Here is a 23,497-nt window from a genome sequence, read left to right as displayed (position 1 = left end):
TGGGGAGGGAGAGAGGGGCAGTGAGAAAGAGAGAGAGCGAGAGAGCATCAGTGGTTTGTTAATGAATGCTTCCCTCGGTTACAAATTAAATGATTAGAGATATAAGAAGGAAGATGCAGAAGCCAGGGTGTTACTGTTCAGAATGTGTTATGAAGTTTTATGAAGGAGAGTTCCTCCACATCGATAACTAACAAAACTCCCTATCAGAGTATTGGCTATGGAATAAGAAAATTGAAATTTTGTTGAAAACAGGAGATTTATTTGTAATAAATCAATGGAAATGAGGTTTGAGTGGGTAAATCTGGTATAGAAGGTCTTTCTGAAGGTAACCAGAAGCCTTTTTTAATTTACAGGGAAACGCTGCATACTAAGAGTGCATACCTAATGGGAAATGTAGAAAGAGGGGAAACGATAAATAATTGCCATTTAAGTACACCTCCCATATTAGGATTTAGTTGTGCACTGTTAACCTGAATGCTGATTATATTCCTGTATTTTTTTCTTTATTTTTTTCTGTTTTGTGAGGTTCTCTGTTTCCTTTTCTGTTGAACTCTTTGAAATGTTGTTGACATTGTAATAAAGTTTGCTTTTTAAAAATAGCAGGCCATATCATTTGAGTAAAGGTCCTCATGTGTAAATTTACTATAGACAGAGGAAACATCTGCGGAAACAATCATTTACAGATAACACAAGTTTTCAGAGATGGATGATACATGTCAGAGTTGAGGCTTCAGTATTCATAATTATCTTCACAGACGATGACTGTCACTGAGATAATTCAGTAAGGCAGTTCTTCATTGCAAGACTTGTTTAAATGTGATTCTGAAGTGTGCCCCATATGTGCAGATCCCAAAACAAGACTTTATTAATGCAGCTTTTGAAAACATGCATATTCAAATTCAAGTTTATTTAGGTACTTACAAGCTAAGAACCATTACTATAAAAAAGTATAATTATGGCACCAGAGCATAAAACTGCAGTAATAGCTGGAAAAGATCGTAGGCCAGCATGAGTAGGTAAGTATTAAAACTGGCTAGCATAAGGGAACTCTCCCCGACTGTGGAAGAAGGTTCCCAAATTGAGAGGTATTACAGAAAAATGTAACTGACACCCAGGGTAACTAGAAACCTTCAGTAACATTTCAACAGAGGAATGGAAATCTCAAACAGGGTTGTGTGACATCAAAAGCTCTTTCAGATAAAGGGAATACATATCGTGCAATGCCAATAACATTGAAAGGAAAACCTGACCAGTGCCACCTCTGCAGAACTACAGTCATTTGTTGGCATTTAAACCAGTGATTACTGATCAGGCTAGATAAGGGGATAAGTTTAACATTGTTGACTTGTGCTTATGTGAAGTCTGGGTCTGAGCGGCTTAGTGTTGAGGAAAGAGTTTTCATTAAATAATGTGCATGACTGAGGTTAGGGATGGCAGTAGGGCTATGGTTACTGTTATCACACATGAGTATGGTGGACCTGGGGGGGGGGGGTGAAGCAACCTCTAACCATGTCACCTAAATTCACTGGTATTAGATTTATACAATGCAGCGCACTGCTGTTGACAAGGGAAGCTTCTATATATGAACGATACTCTGAATTATTTGCATATATTATCTATGTCTCTAATGTTACTCTCATAAGCTTGTACATATTCTTTTCATAGACAAATTCTGTACTTTTTGCTGTTAGTACCTAACAAAAAGAAGGCAGGTTTCCATACACATGCTGCTTGAAAAATGAACCGCACCCATACACTCATTCAAACAGACACATAGATGCACGATTTTGCACGCACACACACACACACACACACACACACACACACACACACACACACACACACACACACACACACACACACTCCATTAGCTGTAAATGGGTCCAGAAGCAGTAAACCAGGTCCAACTCCATTGTCTCAACGTAGCAAACTCAAGTTCAACTTAATGCTTCCCTGCAAGAACTTTGAACTCAACTTACCTCACTCCTGATTGGTCCTGCGCTCAAATCCCTGCTTACCTCTCTCCTGATTGGTCCTGTCTGCGGCACAAGCAGTCCAGAGCTCCTCTCTTCTGTGCAGTCGTCTACTGCATGGCATCATGGGCATCTGCGGGGCAGAAAATACCTTCTCTGCATCTGGACTGCTGACTCAGGCAGTCAGAGTTCGCACAGATTCCTGGGCATCTGCGGGGCAGTCTGAATGTGTCCGCGCATGTGCGGCAGTTCCAGTACTCGTTAAAAAAGAAAAGTTTTTTTTTTAAAGTTTATGTTTCACGTTATGTATTTTTTATTTCTAGGTGGGAGGGCTGCAGTTCTGCAGACCGATAGCACGAGCCACCCCTGTGGAGCATTACAAGGGCAAAAAAACACATAGGCAAAACATGCATTACTAAGCAAATGAATAGCACAAAAATGTTTATTAAGCAAATGAAAAGCATAAAAAATGTATTAATTAAGCAAAATGTTTGACATTAAGCGATTTGATAAAACGAGCATCAGAAAAGCACATATAGGGTTCAAATTACTTCAGAATTGCAAAACGAGCATGTTTAGAGTTAAAACGAGCACAAGAAAATATAACTGGTATGAAAAGAGATTAAACGAGGAAAACTAATATAACAAAAGGACAAGAATGGACACATTAAGTATGAATAAAGCAAGGTGACTGCATGTTTTTGGTGAATTACTGTGTTTTGGCATAAACTACTACTTTGCATTGACAGGCGCTCTGAATGGTATAACTAGAATCATTCGAAGTATCTCAAGTGTGTAAAATTGCTTACAGTGTGTGTTTATTACTGTGCATTTATTCCAATGAGTTTTTTGTGTGCAAAGTGCCACTGTTTCATAAAGTGCAGTCAAATATAGCCATTTCAAAAAGTTTCTTGTGCTGGGTGTGTCTATTTGCAGAGTGCCACCTACAATGTGTTTCTTGCACTATACAGAGTTGTTTAGCAAAGTACCACCATTTTGGGGAAATTTCAGTGTGCTGTGTATTGTTTATTCGCAAAGTGCAATTGCTTTGAAATGTTTCTTACTCTGAGCTTCTTCTGCCCAGTTTATTTGCATAGTGCCTCTTACACTGATAAGAGGTGATTTCAAGAGTATTACAGTGCCCGGGAAATGCATTTTGCAAAGTTCAGTTACACAGAGGCTTGTTGTGCTATTGGGCATACTTACAAGTACTGGTATAAATTTCAGGCATATGTACATGTGTGCGTGTTTGTGTACACAGGCAAAAGTCTTCACTGAGATGTATTAATATGGCAAACAGCTTTCACAAACCACTACCGCTTGTATTTGAGCAGAATATTGCAGAGAATTGGACAATATTTGAACAAGAGTATGATATATTAATACAAGCAGCTTATTCTGATAAAGATGTACGCACCAGGGCATTCATTTTACTAAACCTAGCAAGGTCAGAGGCCATAGAAAGAGAGCATTCATTTATGTATGCACCAGCAGTGTATGAAGGGGAAGGGGCAAATCTTCATATTGTTGTACAGGCTGAATCAAGGAAGACCCCCGAGTATTTGAAGTACAAATTTAGAGAAATGTGTGACCCCCATACCAATGTTACATTAGAGAGCCATTTGTTTTACACAAGAGATCAAAAGCAAGGAGAAACTATTGCAGCTTATATCACTAACCTGAGAAATAAAGCTAAATTGTGTAAGTTTGGTGACTTGAAAGATGAGTTAAAAAGGACAGGCTTGTGTGTGGTATTAATAATGCTGCTGTGAGAGATTTTGCTTAGTGACAGTGATTTGATGCTGAGCAAAGCTATTGAGATTTGTCAAATTCATGAAATTACAGTAAGGCACACACATATGCTTGCAAGTGATAAGAGCATGGTTTCAACAGGCTCCTGAGCAAATGTAGACATTATGCAACATGGGGTAGGCAGAAACAGGCCTAAGCACGTGGCAGCTGCTGTCTCTGCAGGTTTTCCTGGGAGGGCTCACAGTCATCCCACAAGTTCTAAGACTAGTTCAGTTAAAGGAGCATTCTCAGTGCGTACAAGGATGAATCAGCAAAACCCAAGTTGAGCTTTATTGTTAACTGTCACAATTGTGGTGCCAACCATGAATCTAAAAGAGAAAAGTGCTTAGCATTTGGTCAGCAATGGCATAAATGTAAGAAATGGAACCATTTTCAAATATTGTGCAAATCAAGTAAGCCTCACGCTGTTATAAAGAAGGGTCATACAAAAAAGCAAATTGATCAAGGTGAACTGCAACAGTCGTCTTTCTATGTAGATGATGTATCAGTAATTGGGGAAAAGACTGATGCAGTATATTTATTGGCAAAGAATGAACTATTTTGTACTGTCCAGATCAATGGTAAATCCACTGAGCTCAAAGTAGACACTAGTTCAAAGTGTGATGGTATGTCCGCAGATACTTTTGCTAAGGTGAGAGCTGATGAAAAACTAAATGTGACCAGTTGTGTGAAACTTGTTGTTTATGGAGGAGAAGAAATTCAAACCGAAGGCTCAGTAGTGCTTCCATGTTATTTGGCCAAGAACTGTTATAGCTTATTATTCTATGTAGTCCAAAGACCTGTGCAGTCATTATTGGGTCTCAGAGACAGTTTGAGAAGGAATCTGCTTTCTTTTACCAAAGAAGTTTGTCAAATAAGCATATATCCTAGTTCCAATTTTACTGAAGCTATTTTCTCAGAGTATGCTGATGTTTTCGATGACAAGTTGGGCAAACTTCCAGTTGTGTATTCTATGAAGTTAGACCCAGAGATCAGTCCAGTGGTCAGACAGCAAGAAAATTTCCGATAGCTATGTAGCATAAAGTCAAAGCACAGTTGGACAGAATGGTGCAGCAAGGTGCAATCTGTCAAGTTACAGAACCTACTGAATGGGTGTTGTCCATGGTAGCAGCTCACAAAAAAGGCTCAGATAAAATCAGAATATGCATTGACCCAAGAGATTTGAACAAAGCATTAAAAAGACCACATCATCCTATGTGTACAGTCAAAGTCGAAGTTGAAGCTCTAATAAGGAATGCCACTGTTTTTTCTGTCTTAAATGCAAAAAGTTAATTTTAGCAAGTGATGCTTGATCCCAAATCTTCATTACTGACCACATTCAGTACCCCATTTGGAAGATACAGATTTCTTAAGATGTCATTTGGAATAAATTCTGCAAGTAAAGTCTTTCAGCGTGCAATGCAGCAAATTTTTTCAGGTTATCCTTGTGCCATAATAGTAGATGATTTGTTAGTCAGAGGCAATTGTGGACCAGAGCATGACAGAAATCTTAAGAGAGAAATAGACAGAGCATGTGAAGTGAACTTAAAGCTCAGTCCTTTGAAGTGCAAATTCATACTACCAGAAGTTAGATATGTAGGTCATTTATTTGCTAGCACTGGCTTGAGACCAGACCCATCCAAGCAAGCAGCCATTCTTGAGATGCCAGCACCAGATAATGTTCAAGCTCTACAACGTTTTCTTGGTATGGTCAACTATTTAGGCAAGCTCATACCAGACTTCAGTAAGCTGACAGTGCCTTTGAGACAGCTAACACATAAGAATGCTACATGGTCATGGTTAGAACATCACCAGAAAGCATTTGAAAACCTTAAGCAGAAAATAGCTACTCCGCCTACATTAAGATACTATGATGTCAACAGTCATGGCCTTTTGTAAGGAAGGTAGTCACAAAAAATTGGAAAAATGTCTCAACACCATCAAGGAAAGAATGCTTGAATATTGCAACCGAAACTCGTTGACTGGAGATAGTATTAAAGGAAGAACCTCCAGACCAACTTCAGCACATAATTCATGGATCCAACTCAAGAATCTGTTAAATAAACAATAAAAATCACTAAAAGATTCATAATTTGAAACACTAATTAATATAACTGACATCTTTCTTTTTCATGTAGACACCTTGTAAATAGTTGATGTTATTGTTTTTTGTTAATGAAATATTTGTTCTTATTCATTAATGTAAAATTCATACTTATGGTTATTTCCTTGTTATTCAATTCATAATCTTTAATAAAACATTTTTTGAATAAAAAAAAATTTTGTCTTGGCACAGTTATTCTTCAAGAGGGTAGACCAGTAGCCTATGCATCTAGAACACTTACCCAAACTGAAATGCAATATATTCAGATTGAGTAAAGAACTTTTGGCAATAGTGTTTGCATGTTTCAAGTTTTATTACATCTATGGTCGAGATATTCAGATTGAAACTGATAATCAACCTCTGAATAAGAACAAATATTTCATTAACAAAAAACAATAACATCAAGTAGTATTTATTTAAAGAAGCCTATGCATTCAGCTCCAGCAAGATTACAAAAAATGATGCTTAAATTGCAGAAGTACAACTTTAAAATAGTCTATACAAAAGGCAAACTTCTTTATCTGGCTGATACCTTATCCAGATCCCCAGAAATACAACAGAACAGCTTGACACAGAAAATGTTGACTTTGATGTCATGGAAGTGCATAATTGTTCTACTACAAGACTTCATGAGCTAAGAGATCATACAAAGACTAATCAAGTTTTTCACAAGTTCAACCACTACATTAATGTTGGATGGCCTTCAAAGCAATCTAGTGTACGACCAGAAGTGCAACCCTACTTTCCTTACAGAAATGAGGTGTTGATGAAAGATGTCATTATTTTCAAAGGTCCTAAAATTGTTGCACCTGCTTCCTTACAACAAGAATACATCCAGATTTTGCATCATGATCACCCAGGTTCCAAAGCTACCAAAATAAAAGGGAAAGAGGGCTAGTATTTTCAACATATTTGGATGCTATTTCCCACCTGGCCAAAACATCCCTTCACTAGAAAACCTCCTCAGCTGGTCTACCCACCATCTCCCCCAAGAAACTATAATTTTAGGTGATTTCAATATTGACTGGCAATCCAGTTCTGGCAACCATCCAACCCATCATCTAAACCTTCATGGCTTCACCCAACTAGTCCAGTCACCAACCAGGATAAATAAAAACTCCAACAAGCACACTACCCTGGATTGGATACTAGTCAGTAAGAGCCCCCAGTCATATAAACAGGCTGCTTATCAGATAGCCTCAGTGATCACTCCCCAACATTACTACTCAAAAAACACCTATACCAAGCTAAACCTGTCATCAACCATCAAATATGTAAAAAATTAAACTTTAACCCACTCACATTCATCTCATCCCTCAAAGAATGTAACTGGCATCCACTAAAGTACCTCAGTCTTGATGACGCAGTTGAATTTTTTAATATTACCTTCCTGAGCATCCTTAATTACCATGCCCCATAAGACTTTCCAGAATCAAAGCACAACCCTCCCCATGGCTACAGAAAACCACTAAGTCAGAAATGAAAAACAGGGATAAAGCCTGGGAGCACTGGCGCAAAACCAAATCCCCCTCAACTAGACAGAAATTCCTAGAACTACGCAATAGAGTCAAAAAGTTAATAAAACAGGACAAATTCCAATACTACCAGTCTGCCTTAGACTCCTCCCAACACAGCCCCAAACAATTCTGGTCCTTCATAAACTTCAGCCTCCACCCAGGTAAAGTCAGTACCCCTCCTCCTAACATCCCTCACTCCTCAGAAAATATTGCTATCTCATTCAACACACACTTCACACAAACCATACTATCACTAGCTAAACAACACAACCCCCCTCCCCTCCAACCCACACCTTCAACTAGTAATCTCCCCACTGCCTTCTCTTTTTCTCCTGTACCTACCTCCAGCATAAAAAACTCTTAACTAAACTTAAGCATACCAAATAGCAGCAGACAACCTCCCAAGTGAATGCCTACAAATCGCAGCTGATGGACTGGCCTACCCAGTATCCATCTTGATTAACCGATCTCTGTCAGAAAGTTACGTTCCCACACTGTGGAAAGTATCACATATAATTCCCCTCCACAAAGGCAGACCCTCCACAGAACTAACCAATTACCACCCCATAGCTATTCTCTCTCCACTCTCCAAAATACTAGAGAGATGCATTCACTCTCAGGTCTCAGACTACCTCCTTACTAACAACCTCCTTTCCAATACTCAGCATGGTTTCTGACCAAACCATAGCACCACCACTGCCTTACTCTCCTTTTACTAATACTATCCTTCAGCATAAAAACAATGGCTATCTCTCCTGTGCTGCTTCCCTAGCCCAATCTAAAGCATTTGACATGGCCCCACACAAACAACTCATCTCTGTCCTCAATAACCTATCCTTCTCTCAATCAGTCACCAACTGGTTTCAGAGTTACCTGCCTGACCGCCAACAATCCATTGTATGGCAGAATGACATATTCCTCCAACTACCTGTCTCTATAGGGGTTCCAACGAAAACACTTAAAATGCCAAAAATTTAATGTAAAGCTTTCGGGTTAACCAACCTTCATCAGTACATAAAAATAGTAAATCTCTGTACCGATGAAGGGTAGTTAACCCGAAAGCTTTACATTAAATTTTTGGCGTTTTAAGTGTTTTCGTTGGACTTGTTTGTGCAGTATCACCAGTAGTTTACTTCTATAGGGGTTCCCCAAGAATCCATCCTTGGACCCCTACTCTTCTCTATTTTCACCAATAATCTAGCCTCTGCCACCAAACATGTCACACTCATACAAGACGCAGATGACTCAACCATCATCTGCTCAGCCCAGTCGCTACCCAAACTACAAAAAGTCACACAGGAAGCCTTTTCCTCTGTTGAAACTTGGTTATCCGATGCCCAGTTAATACTCAACCCAAACAAAACTAAACTACTCATCTTCAAACCCACCAAACATACTCAAAACAACTCTCAACTTTAACATCACAGCAAAAGACAACACCACTATACACCCAACAGAACACACCAAATTGCTAGGAGTGGAAATAGAAAATAAACTAAAATTTGACATTCACATATCCTTGACCATAAAAAAAGTCCACAAAAAAATAGGAGTGTTATACAGAAATAAGCAACTTCTCACCAAAGCAGCAAAGATTTCAGTAGCAAATTCCCACCTTATCTCCACCCTACTTTATGCATCTCCAATATATACCAACCTAAGGCAATGCGATCTAAACAAGCTTGAAACCTGCTACAACAAAATCGCCAAATTCACCACAGGGCATCCTACCATAGTCACCACTGTCTCTCAGTTGCTAAACTGGGCTGGCTTGAACTCCCTCACCTCCTTCAATGGTATCAACTCACACTCACCCACAAACTAGTAAACAATCCACTAAAAGTCGCATCCCTCCAGAATCTACTCCAACCCTATCGCACCACCAGACCACTAAGATCCAGCAACAAAAATCACTTACAGGTCACTAAAGCCAATAACTCTGCTGAAGAAGGAATATTTTCTTGCGCCATAGCCAAATTATGGAACTCCCTCCCACCTACAATTACCAACATACCATAATGCACCCACTTTACAACTTTACTAAAAGCGCACCTAAAAACATGCTGGCTATGCCCTTGCAACTCACCCTCTAATATCACCCACCCCATCCACCCACTACCTTTCTTTCCACCACGTTAACTACCTTGATTATAGCAAGCTCAGATGCTCATAAGCCTAACTACTTTTTATACAGCAGGACCTTCTTATTGTAACAATTGTTAATGTCTGTTATGTACTTCGCAGATGATAAAGATTCTAGTTGTCTACTGATGTGCAATGGCGTAAAGCTGGAGTTTTTTGAGACGGTCTGCATAGGGCATCTGTTTGAGGCCAGTAATCCTCTTTGTGAGGTATTTCTGTGGCCTTTCCAGTTGTTGTAGATGTCTTGTGAGGTACATACCAAAAGGGGCGTTGTACTCTATAATGGGTCTAATGAGTGATGAATAGAGGGAAACAATGACCTCTTTTTTTCTGGATGAGAAACCTTTTGTGATGAGGTATGCCACATAGAAAGATTTCCTGACTACTGTGGCAATGTGATTATCAAAGGAGAGACTACTGTCCACCTGTGTCCCAAGTCTCTTTTCACACTTTCAGTGTTAAGTAGTATGTTGTAGTTCAAGGGTACAGAGTTTTACCAAAGGGGATGACAGTGCACTTTTTGGCATTGAGCTTGAGGCCATGGCTTTGACACCAGCCATCTTATCTGACAATGACACCCAATTTACCAGTCAGTTGTTTCAGAAATTTGCAAGAGAATGGAACTTTATACATGTTACTAGTAGTCCAGAATATCCACAGTCAAATAGACTAGCTGAATGTGCAGTACAGAGTGCAAAGCAATTACTAGAGAAGTCAAAGGGTAATACAATACCGATGTCTTTTTCAACTAAGTCAATCTCAGAAACATACCCGGTGATGATATACTTGGCTCACCTGCTCAAACACTTCTATCTAGGTAGACCAGGACAACATTGCCTATCAGTTCCAGTTTATTGAAGCCTAAAGCTAAAAACAACAAAGCGATCAAAGCCCAATTGTTCAGAAAGCATTCTTTCCAGAAGTCCAGCTACAACAAATCAAACAGATTTTGTCATCCATTTAAAGGAGGAGACACAGTGAGGACACAAACTGCAAAAGGTTTTGACCGGATCAGTCAAAGATCCTATCTTGTGAAATCTGAGGGTGTGGAGTACAGGAGCAATCGCAGACATCTACTTCCTGTACCAGAACCGTTAAAATAGCATTCTTCCTGTGATACAGACTCCAAATCTAAAAGTAATTCAGACAGTGGTCTTATCCTAGAATGTGTCTTGCCTTCCACTACCATTTCTGATAATATTTATAATGTCCCTAAGGTTGAACATTCAGCAGAGACAATCCCAGTTGCTAATCCCAATTCCAGTTTATACATCACACAATTTGGTCATATTTCCAGACCCAGTGTGAGATGCACAGCAACTTGGATGTAGTCGTATATCTGTATCTAGTTTTGTATAATTGCATGATGGAAAATTACTTTGTACCTATAGCATGTTAGTCAATGTTGTCAAACTCTGGAAAAAACTAAACTGCCTTTTCACCAATAATATAGACAACTTTGTAACCTTACTAAGAAAGCAATTATTAATGACAAGACAAATTATTACTCAAATCCTCCTGAAACTTACAAACATAACCCAAAGAAATTCTGGCATACTCTTAATCAAATTCTTCATCCTGGTAAACCTTCTACTCCCCAACCTAACCCTGCTATCTTTCCTCTCCTAGCCGCTACTAACTTTAACTCTTACATCAAAAGTCGATCAGTAAACTTATTAACCTTCTAAACTCTAATTCACCCCCTCCCCCATTTCATCTAATCCATCCTCAGGCTTCTGCTTAAAATCGGTGTCCACCAAATACATAAAATCTCTTCTTCTCAAACTTAAACCATGTTCTCCCTCAATTGATGGTCTTCCTCTACTCTTTTTCCAACTAGCTGCTAAATCCCTTGCCTTACCCATCTCTATTCTCATAATTCGATCTATTACTTAAGCTAAAGTCCCAGCCATGTGGAAAAAATTTTACACTCTTTCCATCCACAAAGGAGGCAATTCCACTGAATTATCTAACTATAGTCCCATAACAATTCTATCACCCCTCTCCAAGATCTTAGAGAAATGTGTACACAAACAAATCCTACAACACCTTACACAAGAAAACCTAATCACCCCTACTCAATATGGTTTTCTCCCTGGCCACAGTACATCTACTGCCCTCATTTCTTTCACAAACACTTTCTCACAAGTTAGAGATCACAATACACTTGTATCTTGTCTCTTTTTTGATCTCTCAAAGGCATTTGACACTATCTCTCCCCCTCTACTGTTAGATAAACTCTCTCTATTAAACGTATTTCCATCACTATTTCCTGGTACTCTAGTTACCTAAGTAACCATTTCCAGTCTGTCAAAGTGAACTCTGCTACATCCCCCACGCACCTTATACAGATGGGAGTACCTCAAGTGTCAGTTCTAGGACCACTGCTATTTAATGTTTTTACTAATCAACTATCTAACTCTACCTCTCACTCCTCACTTGTTCAGTATGCAGATGACTCCACGGTCATCTCCATTGCTGACTCCTTTATTGAACTCCAAACTATAACACAGTACTCCTTGTTTATTGAAAACTGGCTCAACCAAAACCATCTTATACTCAACCCAAAAAAGACCAAGCTATTACTTTGTGTTTGCCAAAAACAATGTCTCACCTGAAACCATCTTTCACCATTACTTCCCATAACAACACCCCCATCTCAGTTCCAAAAATAATGTCTCACCTGAAACCATCTTTCACCATTACTTCCCATAACAACATCCCCATTTCAGTTCCAAAAATAATGCCCCACCTGAAACCATCTTTCACCATTACTTCCCATAACAACACCCCCATCTCAGTTCCAAAAACAATGCCTCACCTGAAACCATTTTTCACCATTATTTATTTATTTATTTGCATTTGTTAACCAGGTTGGTCCAGCTGGGTAAGAATTACCCTTTTTCAGTGGAGACCCGAGGGGAAAAGCCCCAAACAGACATACAAATACATACGAATAGAGACAAATTAACAATATTACAGAGGAAAACAATATTATGGGTACAATGGATAAGAAAAACAAACAATGAAAGTTTGAGAATATGAGTAAGGTAGGCCAGAGGCATGCATGCAAAAGATTTATGAAAAGGTGTTCTGAGCAAGATCTCTGAATTAAGTTAAAGTAGGCAAAGAAATGATGATTTAGGTGTGGAGTTAGTAGTGTGGGAGTTTTAGGTGGGAGCATGTGAAGGACATTCCCATTTGGAGGAGAGATGGGAGAGAAGCATGGATTTGAAATTGTTGTGGTTAGGTATATTACGTAGTGGTGTGGAGAGATTGTTCCATAGTTTGGCTATAGTGTGGGATAGTAGTAGTTTACCAGTTGGGTGGATGGGTTTGTGTACATGCAGGAGGTTTTGGCCTGTGGATCTCAGGGTATGGGTAGGTGTGTAGGGTGTTAGAGATTTAGCAAGAGAGGGCATTCTGCTGGTTTAAAGATGAGTTTGTGGGCAGTTGTAAGTTGTAGGTACTTTAGGTGGTTGTGGAGTTCTAGCCAGTTTAGGGTGTGTAGGGAGTGACAGTGATGGGATAGCAAATTCCCACCTTATCTCCACCCTACTTTATGCATCTCCAATATATACCAACCCTAAAGGCAATGCGATCTAAACAAGCTTGAAACCTGCTACAACAAAATACATAAATTCACCACAGGGCATCCTACCATAGTCACCACTGTCTCTCAGTTGCTAAACTGGGCTGGCTTGAACTCCCTCACCTCCTTCAATGGTATCAACTCACACTCACCCACAAACTAGTAAACAATCCACTAAAAGTCCCATCCCTCCAGAATCTACTCCAACCCTATCGCACCACCAGACCACTAAGATCCAGCAACAAAAATCACTTACAGGTCACTAAAGCCAATAACTCTGCTGAAGAAGGAATATTCTCTTGCGCCATAGCCAAATTATGGAACTCCCTCCCACCCACAATTACCAACATACCATCATGCACCCACTTTAAAACTTTACTAAAAGCGCACCTAAAAACATGCTGGCTATGCCCTTGCAACTCCCCTCTAATATCACCCACCCCATCCACCCACTACCTTTCTTTCCACCACGTTAACTACCTTGATTATAGCAAGCTCGGATGCTCATAAGCCTAACTACTTTTTATACAGCAGGACCTTCTTATTGTAACAATTGTTAATGTCTGTTATGTACTTCGCAGATGATAAAGATTCTAGTTGTCTACTGATGTGCAATGAAGTAAAGCTGGAGTTTTGGGAGCGGTCTGCATAGGGCATCTGTTTGAGGGCCGGTAATCCTCTTTGTGAGGTATTTCTGTAGCCTTTCCAGTTGTTGTAGATGTCTTGTGAGGTACATACCAAAAGGCGTTGTACTCTATAATGGGTCTAATGAGTGATGAATAGAGGGAAACAATGACCTCTTTTTTTCTGGATGAGAAACCTTTTGTGATGAGGTATGCCACATAGAAGGATTTCCTGACTTCTGTGGCAATGTGATTATCAAAGGAGAGACTACTGTCCACCTGTGTCCCAGGTCTCTTTTCACACTTTCAGTGTTAAGTAGTATGTTGTAGTTCAAGGGTACAGAGTTTTTACCAAAGGGGATGACAGTGCACTTTTTGGCATTGAGCTTGAGGCCATGGCTTTGATACCAGCCATCTTATCTGACAATGACACCCAATTTACCAGTCAGTTGTTTCAGAAATTTGCAAGAGAATGGAACTTTATACATGTTACTAGTAGTCCAGAATATCCACAGTCAAATAGACTAGCTGAACATGCAGTACAGAGTGCAAAGCAATTACTAGAGAAGTCAAAGGGTAATACAATACCGATGTCTTTTTCAACTAAGTCAATCTCAGAAACATACCCGGTGATGATATACTTGGCTCACCTGCTCAAACACTATCTAGGTAGACCAGGACAACATTGCCTATCAGTTCCAGTTTATTGAAGCCTAAAGCTAAAAACAACAAAGCGATCAAAGCCCAATTGTTCAGAAAGCATTCTTTCCAGAAGTCCAGCTACAACAAATCAAACAGATTTTGTCATCTATTTAAAGGAGGAGACACAGTGAGGACACAAACTGCAAAAGGTTTTGACCGGATCAGTCAAAGATCCTATCTTGTGAAATCTGAGGGTGTGGAGTACAGGAGCATTCGCAGACATCTACTTCCTGTACCAGAACCATTATAATAGCATTCTTCCTGTGATACAGACTCCAAATCTAAAAGTAATTCAGACAGTGGTCCCATCCTAGAATGTGTCTTGCTTTCCACTACCATTTCTGATAATATTTATAACGTCCCTAAGGTTGAACATTCAGCAGAGACAATCCCAGTTGCTAATCCCAATTCCAGTTTATACATCACACAATTTGGTCATATTTCCAGACCCAGTGTGAGATGCACAGCAACTTGGATGTAGTCGTATATCTGTATCTAGTTTTGTATAATTGCATGATGGAAAATTACTTTGTACCTATAGCATGTTAGTCAATGTTGTCAAACTCTGGAAAAAACTAAACTGCCTTTTCACCAATAATATAGACAACTTTGTAACCTTACTAAGAAAGCAATTATTAATGACAAGACAAATTATTACTCAAATCCTCCTGAAACTTACAAACATAACCCAAAGAAATTCTGGCATACTCTTAATCAAATTCTTCATCCTGGTAAACCTTCTACTCCCCAACCTAACCCTGCTATCTTTCCTCTCCTAGCCGCTACTAACTTTAACTCTTACCTCAAAAGTCTATCAGTAAACGTATTAACCTTCTAAACTCTAATTCACCCCCTCCCCCATTTCATCTAATCCATCCTCAGGCTTCTGCTTAAAATCGGTGTCCACCAAATACATAAAATCTCTTCTTCTCAAACTTAAACCATGTTCTCCCTCAATTGATGGTCTTCCTCTACTCTTTTTCCAACTAGCTGCTAAATCCCTTGCCTTACCCATCTCTATTCTCATAATTCAATCTATTACTGAAGCTAAAGTCCCAGCCATGTGGAAAAAATTTTACACTCTTTCCATCCACAAAAGAGGCAATTCCACTGAATTATCTAACTATAGTCCCATAACAATTCTATCACCCCTCTCCAAGATCTTAGAGAAATGTGTACACAAACAAATCCTACAACACCTTACACAAGAAAACCTAATCACCCCTACTCAATATGGTTTTCTCCCTGGCCACAGTACATCTACTGCCCTCATTTCTTTCACAAACACTTTCTCACAAGTTAGAGATCACAATAAACTTGTATCTTGTCTCTTTTTTGATCTCTCAAAGGCATTTGACACCATCTCTCCCCCTCTACTGTTAGATAAACTCTCTCTATTAAACGTATTTCCACCACTATTTCCTGGTACTCTAGTTACCTAAGTAACCATTTCCAGTCTGTCAAAGTGAACTCTGCTACATCCCCCATGCACCTTATACAGATGGGAGTACCTCAAGTGTCAGTTCTAGGACCACTGCTATTTAATGTTTTTACTAATCAACTATCTAACTCTGCCTCTCACTCCTCACTTGTTCAGTATGCAGATGACTCCACGGTCATCTCCATTGCTGACTCCTTTATTGAACTCCAAACTATAACACAGTACTCCTTGTTTATTGAAAACTGGCTCAACCAAAACCATCTTATACTCAACCCAAAAAAGACCAAGCTATTACTTTGTGTTTGCCAAAAACAATGTCTCACCTGAAACCATCTTTCACCATTACTTCCCATAACAACACCCCCATCTCAGTTCCAAAAATAATGTCTCACCCGAAACCATCTTTCACCATTACTTCCCATAACAACATCCCCATTTCAGTTCCAAAAACAATGCCCCACCTGAAACCATCTTTCACCATTACTTATAACAACCCCCATCTCAGTTCCAAAAACAATGCCTCACCTGAAACCATTTTCACCATTATTTATTTATTTATTTGCATTTTGTTAACGGGTTGGTCCAGCTGGGTAAGAATTACCCTTTTCAGTGGAGACCCGAGGAAAAGCCCCAAACAGACATACAAATACATACGAATAGAGACAAATTAACAATATTACAGAAAAACAATATTATGGGTACAATGGATAAGAAAAACAAACAATGAAAGTTTGAGAATATATATGAGTAAGGTAGGCCAGAGGCATGCATGCAAAAGATTTATGAAAAGGTGTTCTGAGCAAGATCTCTGAATTAAGTTAAAGTAGGCAAAGAAATGATGATTTAGGTGTGGAGTTAGTAGTGTGGGAGTTTAGGTGGGAGCATGAAGGACATTCCCATTTGGAGGAGAGATGGGAGAGAAGCATGGATTTGAAATTGTTGTGGTTAGGTATATTACGTAGTGGTGTGGAGAGATTGTTCCATAGTTTGGCTATAGTGTGGGATAGTAGTAGTTTACCAGTTGGGTGGATGGGTTTGTGTACATGCAGGAGGTTTTGGCCTGTGGATCTCAGGGTATGGGTAGGTGTGTAGGGTGTTAGAGATTTAGCAAGAGAGGGGCATTCTGCTGGTTTAAAGATGAGTTTGTGGGCTGTTGTAAGTTGTAGGTACTTTAGGTGGTTGTGGAGTTCTAGCCAGTTTAGGGTGTGTAGGGAGTGACAGTGATGGGAAGAGTTCTTAGAATTGGTTGCAAATTTGCAGATTTTGTTGTAACAGGCCTCAAGTTCAGCACGTAGTCCGAGTTGTAGGTTTGAGAATAGGCGAGCACCATACAAGAGAGAGGGGAGAAAGAAGGTAGATGCAAGGGTATGACGGGAAGATGGAGTAAGGTAGTAGTTGTGTCTGTAGAGGAGGCCGATTTTCTGGTGGGTTTTTTTGATTGCTGAGAGGATATGGGAGTCGAATTTTAGGTTTTCATCGATGGTAATGCCAAGTAGTTTGGTACTAGGAACGATTTCAAGAGAAGTGTTATTGTGGCTTTTGATGGAAAATTGGACTTTGTGGAACTGGGAAGTTTTAGTGGGAGTAAATATCATTAGCTTTGTTTTGTTGGCATTTAGGGCCAAGTGATGTGATCGCATCCATGATTCGATTTTGGAGAAGGCTGTTTGGGTATTAAGTAGAAGTTTGGAGGGGCAGGAGGCTGAGCAGATGATAGTGGAGTCATCTGCATATTGGATGACTGAGGCTTCAGGGATGGAGAGGTGAAAGTTGTTAATGAATAAGTTGAAGAGCAGAGGGCCAAGTACTGATCCTTGGGGAACTCCTGTGGGTGTAGGTAAGAAAGTGGAGGTTGACTCTTTCCATTGTACAGCCTGCTGGCACATGGAAAGGTAGCTGGAGAACCAGTCTAGGGTTGAGGAAGATAGATGCAAGTGTGAGAGCTGGGACAGGAGGAGGGAATGGGAAATAGTGTCGAATGCCTTTGAGAGGTCAAGAAAAAGAAAAGATACGTATTTGCCGCTCTCACATGCTAGGTTGACTGTTTCGAGGAAGGAAATGAGGGCTGTCATGATGCTGTGGCCTGGGCGGAAGCCGTGCTGGGTGGGAGAGAGGAGTTTGTGTTGGATTAGGTAGGGCATCAGCTGGGAGTGGATGGCTTTCTCTAGAATTTTAGAGAGAGGAGAGAGTATAGCTATGGGTCTGAAGTTGGTAGTGTCTGTGTTCTTACCACCTTTGTGGAGAGGAATTATGTATGCATAACGCCAGATGGTTGGTACATAGGATTCCTGAATGGATCTATTAATGAGGATGGATATGGGATAGGCTATAGATTTGGCTGATATTTGAAGAACATTTGCTGGAAGGTTGTCAGGGGCATTGCGGCATGGTTTTAGCTTTTGCAGTAGTCTTGTTATAGTATATGTGGAGACAGGTTTAAGGGAGAACGGGGGGAGGAGGGGTGAGAGAGGGGGTTTGGGGTGCAGGGTGAGGGGTTAGTAATGATGGATGGATTGGGGAAAGTGGAGGATAATTTAGCTATACAATCAATGAAAAATGTGTTGAAGTTAGTGTTTGTTTCAAGACTTGAGAGGTTGGGATTGGGGCAGGGGTTGGAAGTATTACCAGGGTTCAGTATTGAAGAGATGGATGTCCAGAATTTCTTTGGATTGTTTGAGTGTTTGTATTGCAGACTGCTGTAGTAGTTTTTGCGATCTTTTGTTATTGATTTTTTGTCCAGGTTACGAAGATGTTTATATTCTTGGAGGGTGGTGGGGTTTTTCTGTTTTTGGTACAGTTTCCACTTTTTGTTTTTCTGAGTGATTATCAATTTAGTTTCTTGGGATAGCCAGGAGCAGGAATTTGTTTTGATACGTTTGGTTTGTAAAGGGGCTACTTTATCAAGTAAGGTAAGGAAGGTTTGGTTAAAATATGTGACGGCATAATCTAGTGGAAGGATTTTCAGTGGGGACCAATTAGTAACCTTGAGGCATTCAGAGAAGATTTTGGGGTTGAAGGAAGATAGGTTATGGGATTGTTTGAAAATGTGTTGTTTTTCTATGTGTGAGGATAGGCGGTCAGTCAAGGCAGGTAAGTGGTCGCCTAGGGGGTCTGGTATTACACCAGCTTTCGAGATACGGTTGGGATGTGTTGATAATATCCAATCTAAGATGGTACCGGAGGAACCATCTTTGTTTGGTCTAGTAGGGAGGTCTATTAGTTGGGTGAAATTGTAGAGGTTGATAGAGTGAGATGGGGTATCTATGAGGAAGGAGGTCCAGTTAATATTTACATCACCAAGAATGTAGATTTCATATTTGATGTTTGAGTTAAACCAAGAGAGGATGTCTTCCAGAGTTTTGGTATTGTCTCCGGGTGGGATGTAGATGGAGCAGATGCAGATGGATTTATAGTTGTTAAATTTTAGAAAGCCTACAGTCATTTCTGAATTGGCAAATGTTGGGATGGGGTTGGTCAATGGAGTAAAAGTGAGAGTGGAGGAGTAGATAATTGCTATGCCACCTCCTTTTCTATGAGTTCTATCATTGCGTATAATGTGATAGCCTGGAGGAAGGATTTCATTATCTCTGATGGAGGGTTTGAGCCAGGTCTCAGAGACAGCGGTTATGTCTGGCCGGTTGTAAGAGAGCCAGGCATGAAGGTTGGGGATTTTATTATGGAGGCTTTGTGCATTTAGGGTCATGAGATGGATAGTCTTGTGTTTGTGTTGATTAGAACTTGGGTTAGGGTGGGTACAGGTAAGGGTTGGACCTGGGTTAGGGTGGATGTCACCTGACAGAGAGAGTGAGATATGAGAGAGGAGCTGATTGAAGAAAAGTAGAGGATAAAGGGAAGTATGTTTTTTGGGGGGAGGGTTGTCTTAGAGAAAGTAGATAGAGTGGGGTGAGGAGATGGTGATGTAGGGAGTGGGAGAGTTTGAAAAGATTGGATGGGCTGGAGGAGTAAAGTTCTGGAGAGATCTGTGAATATGAGTGGGATATATCTGGGGGTGTGAGGTGGTGGTGTGTGTGGTTAGAGGTAGGTATGTATTAGTGTGGAGGCTAAGTTGGGTAATGTAGGTTAGGGATATTAAAAGGGTAGATAGTAGTAGAGCTTGTTGTGGGAAGGTAGGCATTGTAGTATAGATGTGTGAGGTATGGTGTATGTATGAGAGAGGGTGGGGGTGTGTATGAGATTGGTGTGTGTATGAAGTGCTACGCTCATCATGCAAACTGTAATGTTCCAAAGGTCGCTCTTTTTCTCTTGAAAGTCCACCAGTTTCACCAATGTAACCACCATGTCTTGTTCGCTGCTCTCGGACATTTGCATGAAAAGGTGACAATGACCTCTGCTTGTACTGATCATTGTGCATCAGACCCATATCTGAAGAATTACTGTTCTTCTTCTTCGGGTATACCGGTTCTGCTTTCAAAGTACAGCAATCCTTGGGAATTTCCTCTGGAAGACCCAGTATTAGCTTTCCTGGTCCCCATCTTGGTCCCTTAAAAAGTACAGAAAGCTTGTTGTAGAAACCAGTGCGATCCCAAATGTATTCCAGATGTGAAGCAGGAGCTGAAACGGGTCAGCTGAGATGGCTGTAGTGATGAGAGCATATGGACCATTCACCAGACCTCCACACACAATCAGCATAGCAACTGTGGTTCCAATTCCATTCTGACCAATACTGTCATACAGGAACAACATGGGAGCTGCTACAATCAGCATCACACAGCAGGTTGTTGCTCTCCCTCCCGTGTAGTTAGAAACTATACCTGCAATTATCCCACCTAAAATTCCTCCAAATTCAAAGAGCGTAGATATATCTCCAGCACCTTTTGAATCCAAATGTGCTACGTTGGGAATGAACAGTGATAGCCAGTAAATGAAGGTGTAGCTGACAAGCTTGGCAAATAGTAAGCAGGGGGAAAACTCCAACACACCTGGAATTTTAAGGGCACTGACAAAGCTGATGGCAGTGGGCTCTTCAATGACAGTGCCCCGCTCTGTGGGTATGTTGATACTGCCCTCTGCTGCGTGGTTCGGGCTCCTAAAGAGTTCCTCATCACTACCATTTCTGTTTAATGGTGTCTGTTCAAGTCCTTCATGGTGTTGAGGAGGACAGCAATCCACATCTTCTTGACATTCCACTGGTAGCTGTGGTATGCTGTTATCTGCTTCACTGCCATCAGATGGAACTGCTAGCTGTGGTATGCTGTCAACTGCTTCACTCCCATCAGATGGACCTGCTGGCTGTGGTATGCTGTCATCTGCTTCACTGCCATTAGATGGACCTGCTGACTGTGGTATGCTGTCATCTGCTTCACTGCTATCAGATGGACCTGCTGACTGTGGTATGCTGTCATCTGCTTCACTGCCATCGGATGAACCTGCTGGCTGTGGTATTCTGTCATCTGCTTCACTGTCATCAGATGGACCTGCTGGCTGTGATATACTGTCATCTGCTGCATTGCCATCAGATGGACCTGCTAGCTGTGGTATGCTGTCATCTGCTGCATTGCCATCAGATGGACCTGCTGGCTGTGGTATGCTGTCATCCACTTCACCGCCATCAGATGGACCTGCTGGCTGTGGTATGTTGTCATCTGCTTCACCGCCATCTGATGGAACTGCTGGCTGTGGTATGCTGTCATCCGCTTCACCGCCATCAGATGGACCTGCTGGCTGTGGTATGCTGTCATCTGCTTCACCTCCATCAGATGGACCTGCTGGCTGTGGTATGCTGTCATCTGCTTCACCTCCATCAGATAGACCTGCTGGCTGTGGTATGCTGTCATCTGCTTCACCTCCATCAGATGGACCTGCTGGCTGTGGTATGCTGTCATCTGCTTCACTGCCATCAGATGGACCTGCTGACTGTGATATGCTGTCATCTGCTTCACTGCCATCGGATGAACCTGCTGGCTGTGGTATTCTGTCATCTGCTTCACAGTCATCAGATGGACCTACTGGCTGTGATATGCTGTCATCTGCTGTATTGCCATCAGATGGACCTACTGGCTGTGGTATGCTGTCATCTACTGCATTGCCATCAGATGGACCTGCTGGCTGTGGTATGTTGTCATCTGCTTCACCACCATCAGATGGACCTGCTGGCTGTGGTATGCTGTCATCTGCTTCACCGCCATCAGATGGACCTGATGGCTGTGGTATGCTGTCATCTGCTTCACCTACATCAGATGGACCTGCTGGCTGTGGTATGCTGTCATCTGCTTCACCTCCATCAGATGGACCTGCTGGCTGTGGTATGCTGTCATCTGCTTCACCGCCAACAAATGGACCTGCTGGCGGTGGTATGCTCTCATCTGCTTCACTGCCATCAGATGGACCTGCTGGCTGTGGTATGCTGTCATCTGCTTCACTTCCATCAGATGGACCTGCTGGCTGTGGTATGCCGTCATCTGCTTCACCGCCAACAAATGGACCTGCTGGCTGTATTAAATCACTCAGCATATCAACATTCTTAAAGATTGTGACCCAAAAGTCTGGAATTCCTTTGGGACTGTCTTCTTGCACTAGTTCTTGATTATCTTGCACTTTTTCTTGTTTATCGTCTAGTGTTGCCTTATTCTTCACTTCTTCTGCTAATTTCTCCTCCTCTTCCGAATCACTTTGCCATTCACATTCTTCATCTGTAGGTTCTACTTGACCACTGACAATTTCATGTCGCAAATTGAAATAGGGCTGATAAAAAGCAGCATATTTTCTCTCTAGTTCATGAACTTCTTCATAAAACTTAGCTTCTATATTTGCACATTTCACTTGTAGCTGTTTCAGAGCATTGATCCTTCTTTTGACTGACTTGGGCAATGTTTCAATGTAACTGGAAGGTGTGCGAGAGACATTTTCTAATTGTTCTTGAAGAGCTGCCAAAGCTTGTGGATTCTGCATGACTTGATCTGCAAGATTTTCTCTTTGGCTGGTTGAATTCTTTTCATCCATGTCTCCTTTAGAAATTAAGACAGCTTTTATCTTGTACATATGAAGAGTTTCTCAACAGTTTAATCATCAGAGCAGTAGTGTGGGAAGCTGTGCAACTGCAGGTTCAAAACCCACTCAAGTTTTTGGATTGGTGGTTGATGCAGAAGTTAGGGCTGTGAGTTGCATTTTCTATTTCCTTCATTTGCTCGGTGTATGACCTTCAGCAAGTTACTTAACCAGGTACTGGCCACAAGACAACCTTAAAAAGGAAGTGCGTGTCCAGCAACCCTTTTTCGTTATATTTTAACAGTGGGGGTGGTGCAATGATTAAGGCAAAGGTATACGGTTTGATTCTGACCTCTTTAAATAAATAGGTTTACATCTGTAGACCAAACGCCTATTATGTACATAAAAACGAGACCCATGAACTTATGTAACTTAAATTCTCAGGTCCCCTCTGAAGACAGGTTCTCACCAGCAGAAAATCTGTACCATACTACAGCATCAGACAACGTCTCCCACATCAAGCATAAACAACACCCACATCTCGGTTGAAAGTCACACTAAACTACTAGGGGTCATAATTGATGATCAACTAACATTTGACCTACATGTCCTAAGTAACATTAAGAAAACCAATCAAAAACTTGGTCTCCTTTATAGAAATAAAACC

General features: G+C 40.9%; 1 protein-coding gene across 1 annotated transcript in view; it reads right to left on the bottom strand.

Annotated features, from left to right (window-relative positions):
- NAP1L4 (nucleosome assembly protein 1 like 4) overlaps positions 1–22,872 on the bottom strand; it is a 709,070-nt gene extending 686,198 nt beyond the window's left edge. The window contains exon 1 of the mRNA XM_044059186.1: positions 22,338–22,872. Within this exon, the coding sequence (XP_043915121.1) occupies positions 22,338–22,845 (508 nt within the window). The 5' untranslated portion in view covers positions 22,846–22,872. The remainder of the gene's footprint in view (positions 1–22,337) is intronic.
- Between the last annotated feature and the right edge of the window lie 625 nt (positions 22,873–23,497).

Source organism: Protopterus annectens, chromosome 17.part0 (assembly GCF_019279795.1).
Source record: "Protopterus annectens isolate FY-2018-M chromosome 17.part0, PAN1.0, whole genome shotgun sequence".
Taxonomy (NCBI): Eukaryota; Metazoa; Chordata; order Ceratodontiformes; family Protopteridae; genus Protopterus; species Protopterus annectens.
Note: the sequence above shows the minus strand (reverse complement) of the source record. Positions and strands in the feature narration are given on the sequence as shown.